The sequence below is a fragment of the Labeo rohita genome, chromosome 8 (assembly GCF_022985175.1).
Source record: "Labeo rohita strain BAU-BD-2019 chromosome 8, IGBB_LRoh.1.0, whole genome shotgun sequence".
In the NCBI taxonomy this organism is placed as follows: domain Eukaryota; kingdom Metazoa; phylum Chordata; class Actinopteri; order Cypriniformes; family Cyprinidae; genus Labeo; species Labeo rohita.
Genome location: NC_066876.1, coordinates 36,924,974 through 36,948,132, shown reverse-complemented (window position 1 = coordinate 36,948,132; position 23,159 = coordinate 36,924,974). Strand labels below are relative to the sequence as shown.

General features: G+C 34.2%; 1 protein-coding gene across 1 annotated transcript; it reads right to left on the bottom strand.

Annotated features, from left to right (window-relative positions):
• Nucleotides 1-233: 233 nt before the first annotated feature.
• Nucleotides 234-15,721, bottom strand: LOC127169514 (uncharacterized). Its single transcript, XM_051116953.1, has 6 exons — nt 15,638-15,721; nt 7,503-7,907; nt 2,814-3,086; nt 2,521-2,562; nt 1,738-1,866; nt 234-532 (listed from the first exon to the last, which is right to left on the bottom strand). The coding sequence occupies exons 1-6, from the start codon at nt 15,681-15,683 to the stop codon at nt 489-491; spliced, it is 939 nt and encodes a 312-aa protein (XP_050972910.1). The 5' UTR covers nt 15,684-15,721; the 3' UTR covers nt 234-488.
• Between the last annotated feature and the right edge of the window lie 7,438 nt (nt 15,722-23,159).

The following is a 23,159-nucleotide window of genomic DNA, read 5'->3' as shown; positions in this document are numbered from 1 at the left end:
TGGCAGTATCTTTTTTTATTCACAAGAATTTTATCACACTTTTGTAGTAGTACTAGAAGTAATAATAGTAATTATACAATATTTTATTATTAGTAGTATTATTATTATAGACTTAGTAAAAAATAAAGATATACAAGAACATATAAAACACATTTACATAATGCATATGTGAAAATGTATTTATTCATTTTGCTTACTTCTAAATGAGAAAAAGCACAATGCAAATGCCACAAATATTTTCTATACAGACTTTCAAGACTAAAGCAGCATAATATTCCAGAACAGTAGAGAATAGACATTTAATTCATAGTCGTACATTGTGAATAAAATAAAATAAGATGTAGATAAAAAATATATATATAATTGGTAATTTACTTGAATGTCGGAAGAGTATTTTATAGTATTATAGTTCAGCATGCAGAAATGTATTTGATCAGTGTGAATTGATTGGTTGCAGTTCTTTTATCTTCAGAAACTCTGATGCCCTCTTATGCCTCAGTATAGTCATGATCTGTCACAGTAATCATTGAACCTGTTGAAACAATTGCATTCTGTTAAGTTTTTTTCTCATTTGATGCAGTAATTTAAGAGGGCCAACTGTGTACCAAAGCTTAAATGTGACAAAACAACAGCTTGTGAAAAACTCAATATGGACCTAAAACTTTATCACAAAATTTTATTTTCCGATAACATTACCAGTGACAATATACTGTAAATATAGTACCATTCATAACTATTTCTGGCTACAAGTGGTCACTGCATGTAGTCTTGAGAGCCTCAGAAACACAAACACTGACCTAAAAGTAAAACTTACTCATCATAAAATAGGCTCATAAAAAATATACCAATTACATAAAAGAACGAAACATGTACGTGACGTTGGTGTGTCTGTCCCCGAGCGCATCTACAGACTTTTCTTCATACTCTGGTTTGTGTTTGAGATGTTATTATAAAATATTATTACATTATGATAAAAATCTGTGACAGTAATTTTTAATTCAGGAAATCCCCCGATCTCATCCACTGAAAGACCAAAAAACTCCTACACTTCTCTACACTGGAGAAAAATGGATTTGCATATGTTTGCTTCAAATTTCTTTAGAGAAAAGTGTTTGGTTTTTCCTATTTTTGCCATACTGGTAGACAGAGGGCACCCTCATACAAAAACTCCACAAGTGAGACTCACAAATAATAGAACTCATGATGTTCCAAGTAATTCCTAATATGTCGAACATCACCTGACCAAATCCGGGAAACAGGTCTCATCGCTTCTGCTTGTTGGAGAACGTGTTAGTAGCCGTATTAAATAATATCGATATTGATGAACTTTTAAGGTAATTAGTTAAACTAGCTAGCTGTTTTTAATGTTAATGTTTAATTCAATTTTTATATAGAAATGTTAGTGAAAAGAATAAAAATGGAGAAAAAAAAAAAACGATCCACATATCAATCCACATATGTGATGAACATTCGTTATGATGATCTTTAGTGTCTACTTTGAAGGCATCTTGAATAAAACAGCTTCATATTTAACAAGGCATATGCAAAACGTGTGAACCGGAAGCAACAAAACCTGTTTAGCAGAATACGGAAGTCTTTTGCACATTAACCCCTATATGAACATCCACTAGGCTTTATTGTTGTTCATCGAGGGAAGACTAATTCTTATCGTGGGGAGAATTTGGAATATCTGTATATCGCAAACAATAAGATGTCGCCCATCCCTATAACACACACCTTTGGTTTTGCTCCTGATGGTGGTCACAATTACTGCTGCAGTCATGATGAAGAGACCAACAGTAATAAAGGAAAAAAAGCAAATGTAGAATAAAGGTACTCCTTCCTCATCATGACCTTCAGCAAAATCTGAAAGCAAACATGTCAAAAAATATTTAAATAAATAAAATAAATAGTTACACTCACAGTTTTGAGACATTTGAGTTTTTTTTTTTTTTGTTTTTTGTTTTTACCAGAACGACTGTATGGTGTATGTCTGATTGTAAATTACAATCAGAAGTAAATTATACATGCCTGTGGTTTTCCTATATAGTAATACAATATATATATATATATATATATATATGAATGATGTGTTCATGTTGGTGGGTTGAGCTTCAGTATAAAAGAGAAACAGTAATTGTTTTTTTACAATTAATGAAACATGAACATTTAATTAATACATTTAATAATATTAATAAATTGTTGAACATAAAATAAAGATCCTGTGTTGTTATACCACTGTATTACTACCATTAAACCATTATAGGGAAACCATTATAGGGAGAGATATATATTTTTAATGTTTTAGAATTTTGAAAAGTTGTATTTATGACCCCTAAAATAAGGGAAAAAAAAATAAGTCTAAAAAGACTTAACTCAGTTTTGACTAATAATAAAGTTTACAGTAGATAGCTTTGATGTGCTCATATGGTGCTAATAAGGTTCATTCATGTCATATACAAATAAATAAAAATCAGTAACCAAAATTGTCAAAAAATATCAATAAATCTGCTGACTTACTCTGCGTCTGGCAATATGGTGTGCTCGAGTCAGTGGGTTGCACTTCAATAAAAGACAAACACTTTTTTTTTTTTAACAATTAATGAAACATGAACATTAAATTCATTAAGTAATGCTAGTATAAAATACTTGTATACCACTGCCATTACTGCCATTAAACCATTACAAGGAAACATCATTAAACACTCTACAGGACAGGAAAAAAATCTATATTTTTAAAGTGTTCAGATTACATTCACACTGAGGTGTCAAAAACATGTCAGCAATAATGTTTTGTAATGATAATGTTTTACCAGATGGGCTGTAGGTGTAGGTCTCACTCTGATGGCTCTCAACAGAATGAATCTTGTGCTCACAGGTGAAGGAAACCGGTGGACTCACTTTCATTTCAAACACACACTTTTCATTTGAATAGCACAGTGGGTTGTTCAGGGTATAGTTGTGTTCACCCTCCAGGAACAGGTGGAAAGAGCTCTCAATGTGCCTCCTTCCAAATAAACACATGACAATCATGTACTCTTTGTCCTCCATCTGCCTGAACACTGTAATGTTGGGCACTGGGACATCTGAAACACACCAACATGATTGTTACTGCCTTCTGATGTTTCAAACAGACAGTCAAGATGAAATAGTAAGAAATACAAATATTTAAAGAGAGGCACCTTTTTTGACTGTAAGAGTGGGCACAGCAATTTGTACATTGTATAGTTCTGGCTTCCAGTCTCATCTGCGTCCAGCTATTTTTAGCTGTACAGAACAGCTCGTTTTGCTGCTTGATATTGCATATTGGTGTGTTTAGGTAACAGAAAGACAGAGCGGGACATATCGGGCAGCTCCGCCCCTTCTTTAAAAATAGCCAGTAGCGTTTAATTTATATCATCATATATATTCTGTACTGTACTCTGTGTAATAACAATATAATATATATAATAAAGTACCCTATAGTATTTGTGATGAGCTAAACATGTTGCAATAGATGTGTAACCACCAATATGACAAAGCATTTTAATTTAACGGATTGTTAAAGATCACAAACACGATTCAAAAACCAACGTTCCTAAATTACGTTCCTAAATTACAATAATTCATCTGTTTGATTCCAGAATTACAGAAGTAATTACAGAAGTACTGGGATAAAAGTTCACAGTCCGGATATAAACTCTGATATGTACGGTAGAGATCAAAATCATCCTTTTGCAAGTTAATTTGATATTCCAAATAATGTTAAAGATTTATCGATTACGCTGTTATGCCAGTAGATGGCAAAAGGGGGCTGTTAATAATATATTTGTCTTTGATCATTCATTCAAAAACACAGATTCATCCAGTAATGAACCAAGTAAATCTTGAGTGAATCACTGAATCATTTACTTATAAATTAGGCCTACATGTGATTTTTGTAGGGATGGAACGATTACCGGTTTAATGATAAATCGTGATTAAAAACCCTCCACGGTTAGTATTACCGTTTCATAATTAATTATCATTAAAACCGTATCCGATTACCGTGATTTGAACAACTGAGGATAAATAAATACTGTCCAGCATAAAGCAAAGATTTAGGTAACAGTCTCACATGTGCACAGCATGCAGTGTAGTTTCGTTTTGTGTGAAAACGTGGTGGAAAGATGCAAGGTTTTAAAAGAGTGCTTAGGAATTAATACAAATGCATATATGAATGAATTATATGAATGACTGTTTTTAGAAAAGATCTAATGGCATTTTGTTTTTATCTTTTTATCTGCTCCCTGTAATACTTGATTCTTTAATCGTAATGCTGCTTTATCCACGGAGGTTATGGGAAACAGCTGCAATTCAGGTTTTCCGTAAGCGCCATCTAGTGTCAGAGAGTGGTTTTACAGAGTTACATGTACATTCAGCCTGTGTGCAGTTTTTGTCTGGCCGAAAAATTGGACCGAATTTGCATGCCCTGCTGTACATTTTGACTGGTTGATGAAAAACAAGATTATGTGGGTTATATACATTTTAAACAATTCAGATAGGTATCTAGAAATATTTATGAATCAGATAAAATACATATAACAGGGTTCCCGCGGGTCCTTAAAAAGTCTTAAAAAGTCTTACATTTAGTTTATCAAATTTAAGGTCATAAAAAGTCTTAAATTGTACAAGAAATCTTAATTATGATTAAGAGGTCTTAAATTTTAGGCACGGGAAGACCAGAATTGCGATACAGCTTAGTGTCACGATTAAACTTCAAAAGGCTGTGATTTCGTTAAATAAACACGAGCGCTGCACGTTCAAAGTCCGGTGCTGAGCTGCTTTGTGTACTGCGGTTACCGGGGAAACACATGTCTGCAGTTCCGAATGCGCCATCTGCTGGCAGAGATTGCTGACACCCCTTTGAACACTCAAGTTTATGTCAGCTTTTACATTAAAAATAAGATGGAAAGGGATCTAGTCTTTTCGTCTGTTTGATATTTCTTTGTTGAAATGGAATTGCTAGATGGCGCTGTCTCAAAAAATAGGGTCCCAGAAATGTGGTTTTGCAGGAACATAGTATTGAGGTTGTTTTTGTTCAGACCAAAGCGAAAAGCGACCCATGTTTTTACCCTGCAAACATGCAGAGCTGTAAATGTGAACTGGTGGATCAGTTAGAAGATGATTCATCATAAAAATCTAAACACTAACATGTATTTGTATGTTTTTTAAATTAATATAATAATTTATTGATAATAATTGTTTCAATTAATAAAAGGAATACTTTTTTCTATTTACTTAAAAATTGACACTTTAAAGAAATGTGAAATGTATCACTTTATAAAACCTTTTGTTTTTGTGAAAAATCTGAACTGTAAATCGTTTTTTACAGTAGTTTACAGTCATTTTACAGTTTAATATTTAACCATAGACATTGCCTTACCCTGCTCATATGGTATTCATTTTATTTGTGCAGGTCTTAAAAAAGGTCTTAAAGTCTTAAATTTGAGCTTAAAAATCCTGCAGCAACCCTGATATAAACATTTGTTAATCAAATATCATTTTGACTTAACCCTTTTCTTTATTTAAAAGCTAAGATGTGAGGTTTACCATTTTATGAAACCTTTTCGACGATTTATTTGAACATTTCGTATGAGATAAACTTGTCATTTAAAATCCAGACATCATAGGTATCAAAGTTATTTTTAGTGTTTATGCAAACAAAAAGTAATTTTATTTAATTTTTGTTGAATTTAAATACAAAAGTTGGTGAAATGTTTCATGTGTCAGTACTTTTTGAACATTTCCAGCATATTTTAACAATACCGTGATAATTTACACTATAATCGTGATAAGAATTTTTTTATATCGTTACATCCCTAGATTTTTGTTTAGCTGTCTGTTTTTTTTTTTTTTTCTTCAGAATCGTAAGAGAATTTTCATTTAAAAAAAAAAACAAAAAAAAACTATGGAGTCAAAATAGGGCCATATATATCTGCAAAATAAAACAATGTTTTGCAAACAAAAAATATGTTTTGCAAACAAAAAATGTTTTGCAAACAAAAAATATGTTTTGCAAACAAAAAATATGTTTTGCAAATAAAAATAGAGTATTGAGAAAAAAAATTGCTTTTTTGCAAGTAAAAAAAATAATTGCAAAAGAAAAGTTAACCCCTGAGAGAAAAAATAAAGTTTAGCAAAGTAAAACTTCAAAGTAAAACCTCTGTGGCGCCAGCTTTCCTTTGCGCTTCATTTTTCTATGCGCCTCGCTTTGTGTCACTGATTTGACGTGGGGGAGGGGTCAAGAGGTTGGGGCGTGTACAAGGGACGAAGGCGGGTCCCTCTCGTTACGTTATACAGCGCGAGCCCCGGATCTCAGGTATGTGTTATTGATCGCTTTCTTCTTATTATTATTCGACTCCTATATTATTAATAACAGATACTTCAGACCGACCCAAATAAGGCTGTCACGATTAACAGACATTATATTGTACATGATTTATGAACAGCTTGTTGGTGAAATAGGTAAAATACTGCTGCACCCGAAAGCTAGAGGTCGTAGTTTAGATATATTTTTGAGATGGAAAAATGCAGTTTTGCAAATACTAGAGATGTGGTTTTCAAAGGAAAGATTACCATTCATAAGTGAATCTTGTTTTTATGTAGCCTGTTGAATGGTATTCAGCTGCAACTAAATGTTTTGTAAAAAAAAGAAACAGAATAAATATGCTTGATATCATCTTGTATTCGCATTAGAATCGAAAAGAATCGGAATTGATAATATTCTAACGATACCCAACCCTAATTATATAAAATTGTAAATACATGTAAATATTTTCAAAATATATAATGTATTTATATGTAAGGAATAACTGACGACGGGCCGTTAAATTCTTAGAAAATATTGCACACATGGTGGTGATGCGGCCACAACGCAAAGTGAAGCGTCAAATTATTATTTGACGCGAAGCACACACACACACACACACACCGTGAACACGCACCTGGAGCAGTGGGCAGCCATGTTGTTGTGGCACCCGGGGAGCAGTTGGGAGTTTGGTGCCTTGCTCAAGGGTCTCACCTCAGTCGTGGTATTGAAGGTGGAAGAGAGCGCTGATCATTCACTCTCCCCACCGACAATCCCTGTCGGACCTGAGACTTGGACCCGCAAACTTCGGGTTTCTCTAACCATTAGGCCATGACTGCCCCCTCTAAGAGAAGGCTAACATATTCATACCAAATATCACAATACTTCAATTTCGATTTCATGGGGACTTTAAACCCTTTTATGCCATTTTGAGCCCCCTAGTTGAGAACCACTGCTATACACAGTGTCTGTGGTGCTCATTAAATAATAAATTAGGGTCAAAAGTAATGATTTTGGTACCAGTTCTGCTCTCTTGTGAGAGAGAGTGCATGTTGCAGATGCACGTGCAGTGTAAGAGATTTATTTATCATTCAGTGTACATAGCTTCACTGATTATAATGGGAGTGTTTTTAGAGTGCATGAACTTATCTGTTAGGTGAACTTTTGGTCATACCTTGATATCCACGAGAACACAAATTTTCTTTGGTCACATAAATCTGCCAGTGACTCCAAACACCTGTTCCTGTGTACAACATAATATCACTTCCATTATGTCCATAGTTCAGATGCAGTGGTTGTCCCTTTAAACCAAACAAGCATTTACGTTTACATTCCCAGGTTTGCACTGGACTGCTATCATTGCAGGGCAGAAGGATAATTTTGACCCAGTTTTTGATCTTCTCTGACCCCAAGCAGAGATTAAAAGAGAGGCTGATGATTTGTGAAGAGGAAAGCCATTTGAAATGCTGAGCCTTAGATGATGCATCACATGGTGCAGCCTGTACCACAGTAGCATTCACTGCATGCATGCATTTGTTGTGGTCCTCGTTGTAGATGAGGAAGGAGGTGGTGTCTGAATCTGGAAAATAATATTAGACACTGTAAAAGGCAACACATTCCACTGTGTATAAATCAGGAACATATTTGGGTTACTAAATGTAAAGGTTCCCTGAGTAGACACTGCTTCATAATGCATTTCACATACGCACATGTAGCGCATGTCAAAGTTTGTTACTGGATCTGTTCAATGATTTCAGTTCAGAGTGTCTGTAAATGAATTTACAGTTTAAAATTGGAACACCATTATTTCTTTAAATTCACTCCCTGCACCATTTCCAGCACTAAATGTGCCAAATTATGTGGTATAGACCATTTCGCTAGATGTAAACAACACTGGTCCAGAAGCGCTTCCTGTTTTTTTGTTTTTTATTATTTTTTTTTATTTCACAAATACAAATACATCTTAAAGGTGCTAATGTAACATTTTCATCAAGTCAAATGTTATGTTGGCTGTATTTTTTTTGTGATGTTTGTGTAAAAAAAAAAAAAAAAAAAAAAAAAAAAAAGAAACAGGAAGTGTATCGGGACCAGTATGTTTACATCTAGCGAAATGGTCTATATACCAGCAGGGGATTAGAGCTGCCCCTAATTTTTCCTGATCATAAAATAGGTGCTTCATGAAAACTCCACGCTCAACTATCTTTACCTTAAATAACTGCTATTGCTATTATATTAATATTTTTAGTTTTAGTTTTATTCATATTTCAATATTAAATATTGAATAAATAATAATAATAATAATAATAATAATAATAAATATTATTATTATTATTATTATTATTATTATTATTATTATTATTACATATATAATTTTTTATATTAGAATTAATAAAAAAAGATGATGCACATCATTGGAGGATAGATTGTAGCATCAGAGCCAGATGTACAGTGCTGCTTTTTTTTTTTTTTTTTTTTTTCCCACATTTTATGTTGCTTCCTTATGTTAAACTGCTTTAAATTACTTTTTTCCCACATTAATCTACACTCCATACACCTGTTAGACCCCTTGGACTGTTTGTGTTGGTTTTGCTCTTTGTCACACCCCCCGTTGGACTGTTTTGTTGGTTTCTCCCTCTTGTGTCCTTATGATCTTTCCTGTTCCATTGCTTGTTAAGTCATTATTGGTTAATCACCCACACCTGTCTTTGTATCGTTAGCACTCCGTTATAAGAGTTTGTCCATTGTTTGTCGTTGGACCTTAACGTTATGTCGGTGTGTGTGTTCCCCTGCCTTACCTGTCTGGATGTACCCTTTTGTGGAGTTATTAAAGACTGTTCGTCATATTACGTTGTTCGTCTCATTCCCACACAACTGTGACAACACCATAGTGGCAAAGCAAAAAACAGGTTTTTAACATCTTCACAAATGTATTAAAAAAAAAAAAAAAAACTTAAATGATTATATTGCATAAATATTCATATCCTTATCTGGGTCAGTTGAAATTTAGCTCCGGAGCATTCATATTGCTTGTAGATGTTACTACACTTCGAGTGAAGTTAACCTCTAGCAAATTCAATTGAATGGGTATGATTTGGAAAGGCATACACGTCTTAATAAAAGGTCTAACAGCTGAGAATGCGTATCAGAGCAAAAACCAAGCCGTGAGTAGTGCTGGACGATATGCACAATCTTCATACCGTCCTGTCATCAGCCTGTGAGATCGCCGATACAGGACATTATCGTGCTAATTTATTTATTTACTTACTTAGTTTCATTGCCGGCAAATTAACCAACACCAGCATAAGGCTAAAAGCAGCCTAATGTTTTCAGTATGGCTTAATTTGTGTTTAACTATGATAACAATTTAATAGAAACATTGTAAGTTACTAATGCTTACATTTTCTTAGTTATTCAAAAAACAGGTATACAGAAAATGAGCAAAGAACATTTACATTATCAAAGAACATCATCACTGACTAGCCTAGTAGCCTTTAAAAAGAACACTCCTGGTACCATAAGTGAATACAATAGTTACATCACTGTATGATGAATACATTTCTTACCCCTTATTTACACTGGACACGTCTGCCGTGCAAAAGGGGGCCGTTCCCCCCAAAATAAGTTAATAGGGACTTTAAGCAACAGCTTCCAGTGGAACGGCTACGATGACCATAAGTAGGCTGTAAAACGTAACGTAAAATCATTAAGCAACTAGGTGCTGATGCCAACAGCAGACATATCTTTGTACAAATGAAAACATTGTTAAAATTGGTTTGTTTAAAACATATCAACACACATTAAATGAATGACTAATGGTAGAATCGTATACTGATGGAATTACAGTGGTATATACTATAAAATGTAACATTTATCTACCTTATATGTGACGTTGTAAAGACTACGACAAACCAGCTGTTCTCCCATAGTAGACGGCTACATAGAATGTCAAGAAGTGGCAGTTAAAGTCGTGAACGCGCAATATGACGTCGGAATGCCGTTGCCGTTCCATTCCTGGTTGTTGCTTAAAGTCCCTAATGTGCCCCCCTTTCCCATCCTCTCCCCTCCTTGCTGGGCGGGATCGATTTCGAAAGTAAAAAAAGTGAAACCGGAAAAACAGCGCGCATAAGGGGCCGTTCACATGTCGCGCCTAAAAACGCTTGGAAAAAGCTTGGCGCGCCACTATCTCCTACTTTCCAAAGCGCTCTGTAACTTGCGCTCCTGTGGCGTCTGCCGTTGCTAAGCAACCATGACCTGCACTCTCAATTAAGAAGCGGAAGTTTCAGGAAAGGACAAACGGATTTCCAGCACTAAAAATTGCTGGCTATAGCTCTTCTATTAAATTTAAGTAAATATGGCTATCCCTGTACAGCTATGATCAGCTGTTTCTCCATCTTGGCAGAGCTTTCAATGTTGTTACAGGAAAGGATGAAGCTAATTGCTTGGTTCTTGTCACATGATCCGCGGTGCGCTTGCAGCATTCTGAAAAGTTTAGATGTGTTTATCTAGATGCGGCGCGGACGCGCCTGGAAAAACCAAGCGCGTTGCACCGCGTGCGCGTCGCTTCCGTTATGAGCGCGGCTGCCGTGCAAAATACGCCATATGTGAAGGGCCTCTAAGGCCCCGCTCACACCCAGTGTGTTTTTGCAGTGAGAGGCACCTTTTTTGAATTGTTTTCTATTGGCAGTGAGCGTTATGCGTGCTGTTTATGCGCCAAAACTCTGTCCCCCCTTTTTTAATATGAATTTAAAATATATTAAAAGCCAAGAGATGGCTGGCAAGTCTGATGTAACCATACAAAAATATGAAATGTATGTATTTGACACCAAAGCCCTGACACTTTTTTTCAACCTATTTTAAATGAACAGAAAATGTTTCTATTTGACAGAAACTGCCTGTGATTGCTGACTGGTATCTAAAGTAAATGTTTATTAATATAAAATATCTGATGCCAAACCCAAGAGATCACTGACAAGTATGATGTAACAGTACAAAAATATGAAATGTATTTATTCGACACCAAAGCCCTGACACTTTTTTAAAGTTATTATTTTATATGAACAGAAAAAATATTTTTATTTGAGACAAACTGCCTGGGCTTACTGTTTAAGTACCTAAAGTTTCTGGATATTAATTTAAAATGTATTAGACAGGAAAGTGCCTGTGACCGCTGAAAGTTTTTTCAAGTTATTTTATATGAACAGAAAATGTTTTTATTTAACAGAAACTGCGATTGCTGACTGGTATCTGAAGTTAATGTTTATTAATATAAAATGTGTCTGATGCCAAAGCCACCAGATCGCTGGCAATTCTGATGTAACCGTGCAACAGGGTTTCGGCGGGTCTTAAAGTCTTAAAGTCTTAAATCGCTTTTCCATGAATTAAGACCTTGAAAAGGTCTTAAATCAGAGCAGCAAGTCTTAAATTCATATGATCATGGCATTAATTTTCGTGAGGGATTGTTTCCTGATGTATTTCATTTTAAAGTGAAGCAAAAGCGGTATGTGCTGCTTCGTCTGTCAGTCACCCAAAGAAAAACTTGGTGTTTTGATTTTTTTTGTTATTGTTATAAAAATCATTTAGTTCAGTTAGAGAACAGACAATACAATTAAAACTGAACGCGGCTTCTCAATGCAGCGTGCCAAAGGACAGTCACATCACAGATGAGATTTCAAAACGAAATGTAAAAGCGCCTGTTTTAAAAAATATTTTGGATTTTGAAAAACCTGTTGACTTCTGCCATTCGTTTTTTAAATAAATAAATAAATATATTTTATATATTTTATATATAACTATATATTACATGAAGTAATATATGCCGTGCGTCCAAGCTTTCTTATTGGTATTGCTAATAACCGTTCTTATTTATTTGGTTACAGTGTTTACTGATTTTCAGTTTTGTACCTATTTAAATTTGAAATTATTTTATATTAGGCATATAACATGCTGTATTTTTATTGATTTGTTAATAAAAGTTCGTTACGTTAATGCCGCTAATTTAAAAGTGAAAGTAAAATGTGTAGAGCCCTGCACAGACCTCAGATATAGGCCCTAGCCCGACCCTTGTCCCATAGCTTATCAGAATTCTCGGCCCGAGTCCATTCCGAGCCCGTCTTTTTTCCCCCTTCTCCCAAAACAACTTATACTACTGTTTCAGCTAAAAGAGTTCGGTTTTGTATGTAATGGCAAAGTGATTATATTTAGTTTCGTTTTTTTATTAGGTTAATTTAGAAAAACGTTTGGAGTGTTTTTTTTTTTTTTTTTTTTTTTTTTTTTTTTTTTTTTTTTTTCGTTAAATATAAGTTTTTGATTTTTAAAGTAGCCTAAAGACCAATAAGCGGCCAGCGGAAGACTGATAGTCTGTTTAATCAATTTTGCCTTCTCAAATCATCACGACTTGCCTAAAATAAAATATATAAATGTAAAAGAGTTCAAGTATAAAACAATGTTAGTTTAAATGTTAAACCTAGATAAATGTGTGCTATTGGGCGCATATCCAATCGTTTGTGCTGAGGAAGCTGAAGCGCGCTTTGCAGGACATGCGGCGCCAGCGCGATCACTTGCATTTTTATAAATGTAAGAGTAATACATCATTCGGAACTCTAAAGAGTACTTTTATTTGTGTGCACTCACTATATCACCAAAACGTTGCAAACGGTGCTTTTATATATATATAAAAAAAACGTGATGCGCTTTCTGTCGAGTCAACAGGAGCGCTTCACAAAAATGAACCGAAACTCAGCAAATACATACCTCACAGACATGATACATACATCTATTGAAAGCTTTAAATTAGTACTTTAATGAAATAAAACAAATCGAAAACAAAAACTGTTTCATTATGTAATCTGTAAAGATGCATTTCTCTCTGAAGGCGCGTCCAAAGAAGAGATGGCAAGTCAGGATCGGCAACTGCGACACTGACTCAGAAAACACTAGTTTATTAATAAATAGTAAAAAAAAAAAACTCCTTACTGTTTACCCCCGACACATTCGTGGTAATAACTTTTGCCGGTGCTTTGCTGCAAGGTTCAGCCTATTGCGTGCCCTTAAACGCAGAACTGGTCCTGTGCTAAAGGCGCACTGGCTGCTGCTGCTGACAGACACACTAAACGCCTTCCGAGCCGGTCTCGAAAGTGAAAGCGAAAGTGAAGTCTCCTGTTGTTTCCACCAGCGCTATATCATCACTATAATAGGTGGATGTATAAAATATAAAAATAAGGAGAAGCCTAAAACAGACCTGGCCCTATAGGCGCATAAAAAAATCAGGGCAGTCGGGCTGAAATGCAGGGATCTAAAAATGTGCACGACGCTTTTACAAGCTACTTAAAACCGAAGGAAAGTGAAGAAAATAGGGAAAACTTAAACAAACTAAAAACAAACAATTGCTTGAAGCCAATTGTTGCTAATTTTAAAGTGAAAATAAAATATGCACGGCGCCTTTACCGAAGGAAAGCGAGGAAAAGAGGGAAAACTGAAACTAACTAAAAACAAACAATTGCTAGATGCTGAATTGCTGCTAATTTGAAAGTAAAACTCAAATTGTACTTGAAGATATTACTGTATTGTTTTCTCTTCGATTCTTCGATGTCTTAAAGTCTTAAATTTACTCTCATAAAACCTGCAGAAACCCTGGTACAAAAATATGAAATGTATTTATTCGACACCAAAGCCCTGACACTTTTTTTCAAGTTATTATTTCATATTAACAGAAAATCTTTTTATTTGACACAAACTGCCTGCCCTTACTGTTAAGTACCTAAAGAGTACCTTTTTTTTTTTTTTTTTTTTTTTTTTTTTTTAAGTTATTTTATATGAACAGAAAATGTTTTTTATTTGACACAAACTGCCTGCGATTGCTGACTGGTATCTTTATTTTTTTTTAAATACAGTAAGTCTCTGTATGTGGGGTCTGACGTCTCAGAAAATTCCCATAATGCAGTGGTTATTACAGTTATTTAAGGGAATTTGCAGTATTATACTGGGTGATATACAGTTAATACCTGTAGAAATTACAGAAATGTCTAATGGTGTGACTGGTATCTGAAGTTAATGTTTAGTAATATAAAATGCATCTGATGCCAAAGCCAGGAGATTGCTGACAAGTATGATGTAACTGTACAAAAAAAAAATGAAATGTATTTGACCCCCCCCAAGTTATTTTTTTATGAACAGAAAATGTTTTTTTTATTTGACACAAGCTGACCGCGATTGCTGACTGGTATCTGAAGTTAATGTTTATTAATAGAAAATGTATCTGATGCCAAAACCACAAGATCACTGGCAATTCTGATGTAACCTTACAAAAATATGTATTTATTTGACACCAAAGCCCTGACACTTTTCTGATATGAACAGAAAAATGTTTTTATTTGACAGAGACTGCCTGCGATTGCTAACTGGTATCTGAAGTTAGTGTTTATTAATAGAAAATGTATCTGACGCCAAAGCCATCGCTGACAAGTATGATGTAACCTTACAAAAATATGTATTTATTTGACACCAAAGCCCTGACACTTTTGTAGGGTGCATTTTATATTAATATATATTAATATATAATATATATTAACATTACCTTCAGATACCAGTTGGCAATCGCAGGCAATTTCTGTCAAACAAAAACATTTTCTGTTCATATAAGATAACTTGAAAAAAAGTGTCAGAAAAATACTTTAATACTGTTTAATATTTTTGTAAGCTAAAAAATGCAATGGCCAATCAGAGGCGTTCAGCTAAGTCATCGCTGAAACTCATCAGTTTTGTTGAGTGTGCGCAACTCTTTACGTTATAATTATCAATTTCTAATGTCCGCCTATGCTCCAGCCTAAACAAAGTTATTTTATAGGTAATTTACTACACATTGTTGTATAAATAACCTGGAAATGATGTGGATTATTAAGGCTAAATCTTACCAGCCTCACTTGCTAAATGGGGTAAATTGCTAAATCCCAAATCGAATTTAATGAAAGTGTGGTTTATGTCAGCTGCATGTGCAAAACACTTGTCAGAAGGTGACATGTTTTTTGACGCGTACGTTTTTTTGAGTAATTTACATCACTCATAAGTCACGTTAACTGATCAAATAAGGCTTTGGTGGGATAAAAATGTATTTCAGTGGCCGCCAGTTTGCACCAAAAAAATTTAAATTCAGGAAAAAACACGTAAAGTCATTAGATGCACTTGCCACCAAAGTAGTATTTGTAGTATGCCATGCATCTGAACAGTATGTAGAAGGCAAAAATTGTATTGAACCTGTTCACACACATAGTAAATAAACACTAAATCTGAGGCAAAGAAAAGGAATCTACTTACTGAAAGTTGACCAAAGGGCCAATAAAAGGATATAAAGCCAGTTCATGATGTCAGATTAGAGACTATAGCTTTCTGTCTAGATACTTAACTTCTTACAGAACTTAGACTTCCTCTGTGTTTCACAGTTTTTATACATAGTTATATGCATGGTTTTGTTTTTGTGACATGCTGCTGCAGATCATCAGCTCAGATAACACAACCACAAGCTCACAGCACAGCAAAGACATGATCATGATCACATGATCACATCGATCATGTATAGCATACAAATTCTATAAAAGCATGGCCTCAGTATGGCTACCATAGCTACTAGAATTCTAACACATACCTTTTCAGGTGACAGTATAAGCATATTATTTTGAGAGCATAAAGCAATAAATGAATCATAAGAATTTTCATATTCCCCTTCCCCTTTTCAGCGGCTGCAACTAAATCTACATCTGATCTGAGAGAAGAACAGCAACTCAAAACTCAAATAACAGCAAACCACAGCTGCCCCCTAGTGGATGTAGATAAAGATTAAAGCCATAGCATTGCATGTCATATTATTTAATAGTAACACTTTCCTTTTCAAATAAATTGAATGGATACTCGAATACTCTGTACTAAAGTAGCAACCGAAATTCAGAGGTCCAGCATATAAATGAACATCATTCAAAAAGAAACACAACATTTTTTCTGAATGACTAATCATTTTATCCTTTTTTTTTCATTTATGTATGTTTTTTTCCCTCTTTAGAAACATGCCATATTATTTTAGACATCATTGTACTCAAAATCTGTCATGAAAGAGCATATAAATACATGTATGATTTGTTTTTCTCTTATACATCAATATTTTGTGTGTTAACAGCTACATAACGTTAGTCTGAAGTGCAGAAATGATTGTCTCCATTGAAATCAGTTTTGAGTTTGCAGTTTGATTTAAACTTCTGGTTTGATCTGATATGAGTTGTTTTGTAATAATTTTCAAAGGTCAAATTGCTGTCTAATATAACACTCAGGTATTTGACTGTGGAAAAAAGTAATGGTACATCGTTCTGGATGCAAACTGTGCTTCCATGTACAGGTTTTTGGTCCAAATTAAGTCTGTCTCTGTCTTAAGTCTGACATAAAGTCTGCCATTTTGGCAGCCATTATTACACAATCTTAAAGGAATAGTTTGCCAAAAAATGAAAATTTGTTGAAAATTTGCTCCGCCTCAAGCCATTCTGAGGTAGATGTACATGAGTTTGTTTCTATATCAGAACAGATTTGGAGAAATTTACATTGCTTACTCACCAATGGATCCTCTGCAGTGAATGACTTTTGTAATAATAATAATAATAATAATAATAATAATTATTATTATTATTATTATTATTATTATTATTAGATATTGTAAAAAGCATATACAATGTTAATATGTAAAGACATACAGAAGAACAAAATATTTATTAATGCAAAATGCATAGGATGCATTAAAAATGTATTGATTCACTTTGCACACAATTTCATCAAAATTACAAATGAGGAAAAAGCAATACCTTCAATACCTGAAGAATAAACCAGTGCAGTTTTTTTTTTTCTACATGACTAAATTATGATGTAGATTAAATTTAATTATATATATATATATATATATATATATATATAAATAAAATCATTATTTTACTGTGTTTGAAAGAATGTTGGGAATTTTAAGGAGTATTACAGTTCAGCATGCAGAAAATTATTTGATCAGTCTGAATTGATTGATTGGTTGTCCGTTCTTTTCTCTTCAGAAACACTGATGTCCTCCTATATATCAGTATAGTCATTATCTGTCCCAGTATTCTTTGAACCTGTTGAAACAAATGCATTCTGCTGAGTGCACAAAGTGCTGACTGTGTTGTGTAGAGCAGCATAAATGTGGTGAAACACACTACACTTGTGAAAACTCAACTAGCAAGTGAGGTCTAGGTGTTACTTCAACTCCAAAACCAAATAACATAAATGATGAGTTTTATGTGTGCTAACGAATATTAGACATAAAAATGAGTTGTTTGGGTGAAACACACACCTTTAGCTTTGCTCTTGAGGGTGGCCATGATCACTGCTACAATCATGATGAAGAGACCAACAACAATGAAAGAGAAAAAGCCAATGTAGAATGAAGATACTCCTCCATCATGGTGATCCGAGCAATGAGGACCTGCCACAAAATCTGAAATCAAACACAGGCGACATTCTGTATGGAAAAAATATACAGTTACACTCACAGGTTTTGAGACGCAAGAGATGCATTTCAAAGAGCCTGGATCTAATGACAGTATTAGACACTAAGATAACAATAGTTCAGTGCTATTTTTGATGAATCTGTAGTGTATTTATGTTTTACCACATAGACTGGATCATTTAAGTCTCACTGTAATTAGAAATTCTAATAACTAAAAAGCAAATGAGACATGACTTTGATGTGCCTGTATATGCTGCTAATAATGTTCATTAATTTAAATAAATAAATATTCACATTACTGAAAGATATGTATAAATTTAATTAATAAATAATTTTAATAATGATAACAAATGAATGAACATGAAATAATGATCCTGTACAAGTACTGCTACTTAAACAATTACAAGGAAACCTCATTAAATACTTCACAGGACAAGAAAAAAAATCTGTATTTTAAAGTGATTAGATTATATTGACACATTTATGTGTCAAAATCCAACATGCCAGTTACAGTATATTTCACCTGATAGGCTGTATGTGTAGGTCTCACTATGGTTCACAACAGAATTAATCTGGTGTACGCAGGTGAGGGAAACCGGTGAACTCACTTTCACATCGAACACACACACGTTATTTGAAAAGCACTGTGGGTTCATCAAGGCAGAGTTGTATTCACTCTTCAGTGACAGCTGGAAAGAGCTCTCAATGAGCCTCCTTCCAAATGAACACGACAATCACACGCCCTCCATCCTCCATCTTCCTAAACACACTAATACTGGGCACGGGGACATCAGAATGATGTCCATCTGAACAACACAATTATTACTTACAAACTGTTTTCCAAATTTTTTATTGCATATTTATTTATTTAAAGGGGTCATCGGTTGCCCATTTTCCACAAGTTGATATGATTCTTTAGGGTCTTAAAGGAGAAGTCCACTTCCAGATCAACAATTTACAAATAATGTACTCACCCCGTTGTCATCCAAGATTAGTGATCGACCGATATTGATTTTTTATTACCGATACCGATTATTTGCATAATTATGTGCCCGATAACCGATATGCAGAACCGATATTTATTTATTTATTTATTTATTTATTTATTTATTTATTGTTATAAAGTAAATCAGTGACTGAGTGAATTGAGTCCATACTTCACTTTGGTTTTTCGGCCTTTAAGTCATCTTAAAAAGTGTTGAAAATTAGCAGTCTTTCATGTTAAATTTAATCTTTTACAACAATAAAAACATTTTATTTATAAAATGCATCAGCTGCAGCACTAATAAGCAAAATAAATGTAGAATGTAGAATGTTTTCAAATGTAGAAAATAAAGGACAGGAGTCAGATCAACTTAGTTTTAAACTACAGTTTATAGGCTGTTTAATAGGCTAAAGAGTGAAGAATTTACTGGATAATGTTAATTCACTGAATAATATTCTCTGGAATATTGGAATATAACAAACAAAAAATCGTATTTTATAGTATTTCTCAACTGGTATGTTATATCAGAATTACTAATATTTCCGTCGTTCTATTATGAAATGCCTGCTGACAGCGCGGTTTATCTATGAATTTACATAGAATACTTAAACTGTGATCGCTGGCAAAGATAATAAATAATTTCCACATTGTATATATTTAAAAGTGTATTAGAAAAATAATGGTTCTATAGTAAATGTTGATATAATTGAGAGTGTTTTAAACAAGTGAATCTTGTTAAAAGTTACATGTAGTAGCCAGCGCATCAACCCGGTGAGTGAATGCAGAGTCTTGCATTTCAGCCCGACTTTTTTACGCCCCTATAGGGCCGGGCTTCGGGAACAATTTTTATGTCATAGCTCAGACGCGGGCCGGGCTTCAGGTCTGTTTTTCGTGTCTCCTTATTTTTATATTTTTGACATCCACAATTTATGGTGATGAAAAATTCCCCGCTGGTGGAAACAACACGAGACTTCACTTTCGGTGTTTTTTTTTTTTTTTTTTTTTTTTTTTTTTTTTTAGACCGGCTCGGAAGGCATTTAGTGTCTCCATCAGCAGCAACAGCGAGCGCACCTTCAATGCAGCTGGAAGAGATCCTCTGTGTATTCTGACTCAAGACAGTTAGGGTATGTTGAAAAACTCGAATTGTATTATCTTAAATGAAAATAACCGATGGTTTCGCTAGATAAGACCCTTCTTCCTCGGCTGGGATCGTTTACAACCGCATTTGTGATCGTTTGAAGCCGCATTTAAACTGCATTTTGAAAGTTCAAAATCAGAACACCATATCAGTCCATTATATGGAGAAAAATGCTTAAATGTTTTCCTCAAAAAACAATTTCATTACGACTGAAGAAAGAAAGACATGAACATCTTGGATGACAAGGGGGTGAGTACATTATCTATAAATTGTTGTTCTGGAAGTGGACTTCTCCTTTAATGAAAAGTCTAAAGTATCCACAAGTTTCCTACGCCCCTTGAGGCCTTGCGTCAAAAGTGGGAGCGTCTTCCGGTTCAAATAAAACCGGCGGGACGTGACACTCATTCATTCAACAGTTGACAGGAGTGACGGGCAAATGAAGCCTCGTGAAGCACCGAGACTTTCCTCTGACTGTTTCAGGAAAAGATTCAAAGCTTTGAAAGTGTCAAACAAAAAATAGTAAAAAAAAGTAAAAAATAAAGCAGCCAAAAGACTAAAGCTCCGTCGGAAGAAGCGTTTGCCACAATTTCCATTCCATTTCCAATGTTATTTGCACAAATAAATGCATAACCTTGTGTGTGTTTGTTGAGTTTCTGACTCTGATTAATTTACCCATTGAGTTAAATGCCAGTACGAATATCAATATGATGGAATAATGAACAGAAGAATAATGTACACATTATACGTATTAATTACATATGGCACATATTTAATTTTCCTGAAATACTTGTTTGACTGGGTATTTAAAAATGTAATTATTAAATAGGTCCCAAGAAAGTGAGGCTTCTATGAAAGGGATTGCTACGTTAACAAGCCTCGAATCGAGGCTTCATCTGGCATATGCCCTTTAACACAAGCTCTGATGTCTCAGTTCAAATGTCATTTCACTAGATGAGTCATTCAAGATTTAGTGATCCAAATTGCTAATGACGTGGGAACACAAATTCGAAAAGCATTTGTTGTCCATAAGAACATAATGACATCTCTCATAACGGTGTGCATCTTTACAAAGTAAACAATGGTCTAAAAAACACTTAGCCTCTTTGCTAATTAGCACACAAAATACCACTGGTATACTACGTCCGCCGCCTCACCGTAAGTTGTACCCACGTTCTTTTTTTACAGTAGCGCTCCCGGAAACTTGTGAATACTTTGGTTAAAAATTCTCAATGGTTGTGTAAAACAACACCCTTTTTACCTTGTCAAAATGAGCCCTGGAAAAATCATCCCATTCTGAGGGATTGTTCCTTTAAATGCAAATGAGCTCTGCTCGCCCCGCCCCTCTCTTCTCTCTGCTGCTCTGAGAGATTGTTTACTTTAGCCGCATTCAGCGCGTTTAGCCACTTGCTAACTAGCACATTAGTAGGAAAGGTGATGGCAGAAATTCATTAAAAAAAACCCCTTATACTCACTTCTGCTGTAAGTGAAGCTGGATCACGAATGACTTGCGCGAACATCTATATTTATGTAGATCAGGAAGCGCATTCCCTTCATAAACAAACGTAATCTACTGCATCTTCAGCGGCTCAGATGTCGAGAGTAAATGACGACCACTATGTTCATTATTACATCCAGCAACACAACACCTCAATCACTCAATCGGAGATATTCTTGTCTAATTTACATCTCTGCTCTGGCATCCAAACAATGGAGGTTGGACTGTTACAGCTGATCTGAGGTAAAACGCTCATGTCAGTCAACTATTGTGGGAGTGGCCTCTGACATGTGACGCAACAATGACAGGCATCTGAGAATGGCTTGATTTGAAAAAGGGGATGTTATTTAACAGATTAATTAAAAACCCCTGCATGGATTTTTATCATTATAGGGTAGATTTGTACATACACTGACAACACACATTAATGTTCAAACAACATGTAAAAGTGAACTTTGCATCCGATGACCCCTTTAAATGTTGATGAGTAAGTAGTAAATGAGACGTACCCTGAATATGCCAAAATGGTGCTGTGATATTTGAAACAATAAAAAACGTGGAACTTAAAAAAAAATCTGTTTTTGTTTAAAAGTGGGAAACCTTAAATGGGACAACAAATTAATTGTGCTAAATCTAATGCCTATACTGCACTATTTATAATTTGAGACACTGCATGTTTAATTAGAACCTTTTTTGGGATTTATGTATATTATCAGAAAAGAAACGTAACTAGCATTGTAAAAAAAATAGGGGTTAAAGTGATACTTTGACATTTCATAAGAAAAAAAAAACAATAAGAGCATTATCAGTCTTAAAATGCATTAATATTTATCAATACAACATTGTACTGACTTGTCGCATAGTAATATGGTTTCCTCCAAGAGGGAGCTTGAGCTTCATGAACAGTTTTACATAGTTTTAACATCTACTTAGTTAAATATTAATGTTAAATGCAACATTATGCATCAGTGCATAGTGCAAATCTGCTGACTTACTCTGCATCTGGTAATACACTTTCACATACTAATATATCAGTGTATTACTGCCATTACACTATTACAAATAAACTTCCAATGGGAAAACTGTATTCACTTAATACATTGTGCTAAATCTAATGCCTATACTGTATTATATACAATTTGAGACACTATATGTTTAATTATAATCTTACATAGGATATAAGTGTATTGTCAAAAAACAAATATTGTAAGAAGTAAGGGTTAAAGTGATAGTTTGACTTTTTTAAAAGGAAAAAAACATTACAAGCAATATGAGCATTAAAAAAAACATTAATGTGCGTCAATACAACATTGTAAGTCTACTGACTTGTCACATCATAATACAGTTTTCTCCAAGAGGGGGCTTCAGCTTTAAGAACATAAAGAGAGTTTTACAGTTTTAACATTAACTAAATTACACTCTAAACCCGGATAAGTTGAATTTACTTAAAAAATTGGAGGAAACTGGTTGCCCTAAAAAATTTAAGTAATGTAAAGTTTATTTAACTTAAAATGTTTTGTAATATGAATTACAAAGGTCATTTCATTTAACTTAAAATGTTTTGTAACATAATTTCATTTGCAATTATTATAACTATTATATTTAAGTCAAATATACTAATTTCCAAGTTAAATCTATATCAAATGTTTTATTTTTCCAATTTGTTAACCTAGAAAATTAAGAAAAAAGCAAACAAATAAAGGAACA

What these genes read in the sequence shown, in the direction of transcription:
- LOC127169514 (XM_051116953.1), bottom strand. Translation starts at nt 15,683, where the DNA reads ATGAACTGGCTTTATATCCTTTTATTGGCCCTTTGGTCAACTTTCA. An exon ending in GGCCCTTTGGTCAACTTTCA is followed by an intron (nt 7,908 to 15,637) that starts GTAAGTAGATTC and finishes ATTATTTTCCAG; the next exon opens with ATTCAGACACCACCTCCTTC. An exon ending in ACCATATTGCCAGACGCAGA is followed by an intron (nt 1,867 to 2,520) that starts GTAAGTCAGCAG and finishes GTTTGCTTTCAG; the next exon opens with ATTTTGCTGAAGGTCATGAT.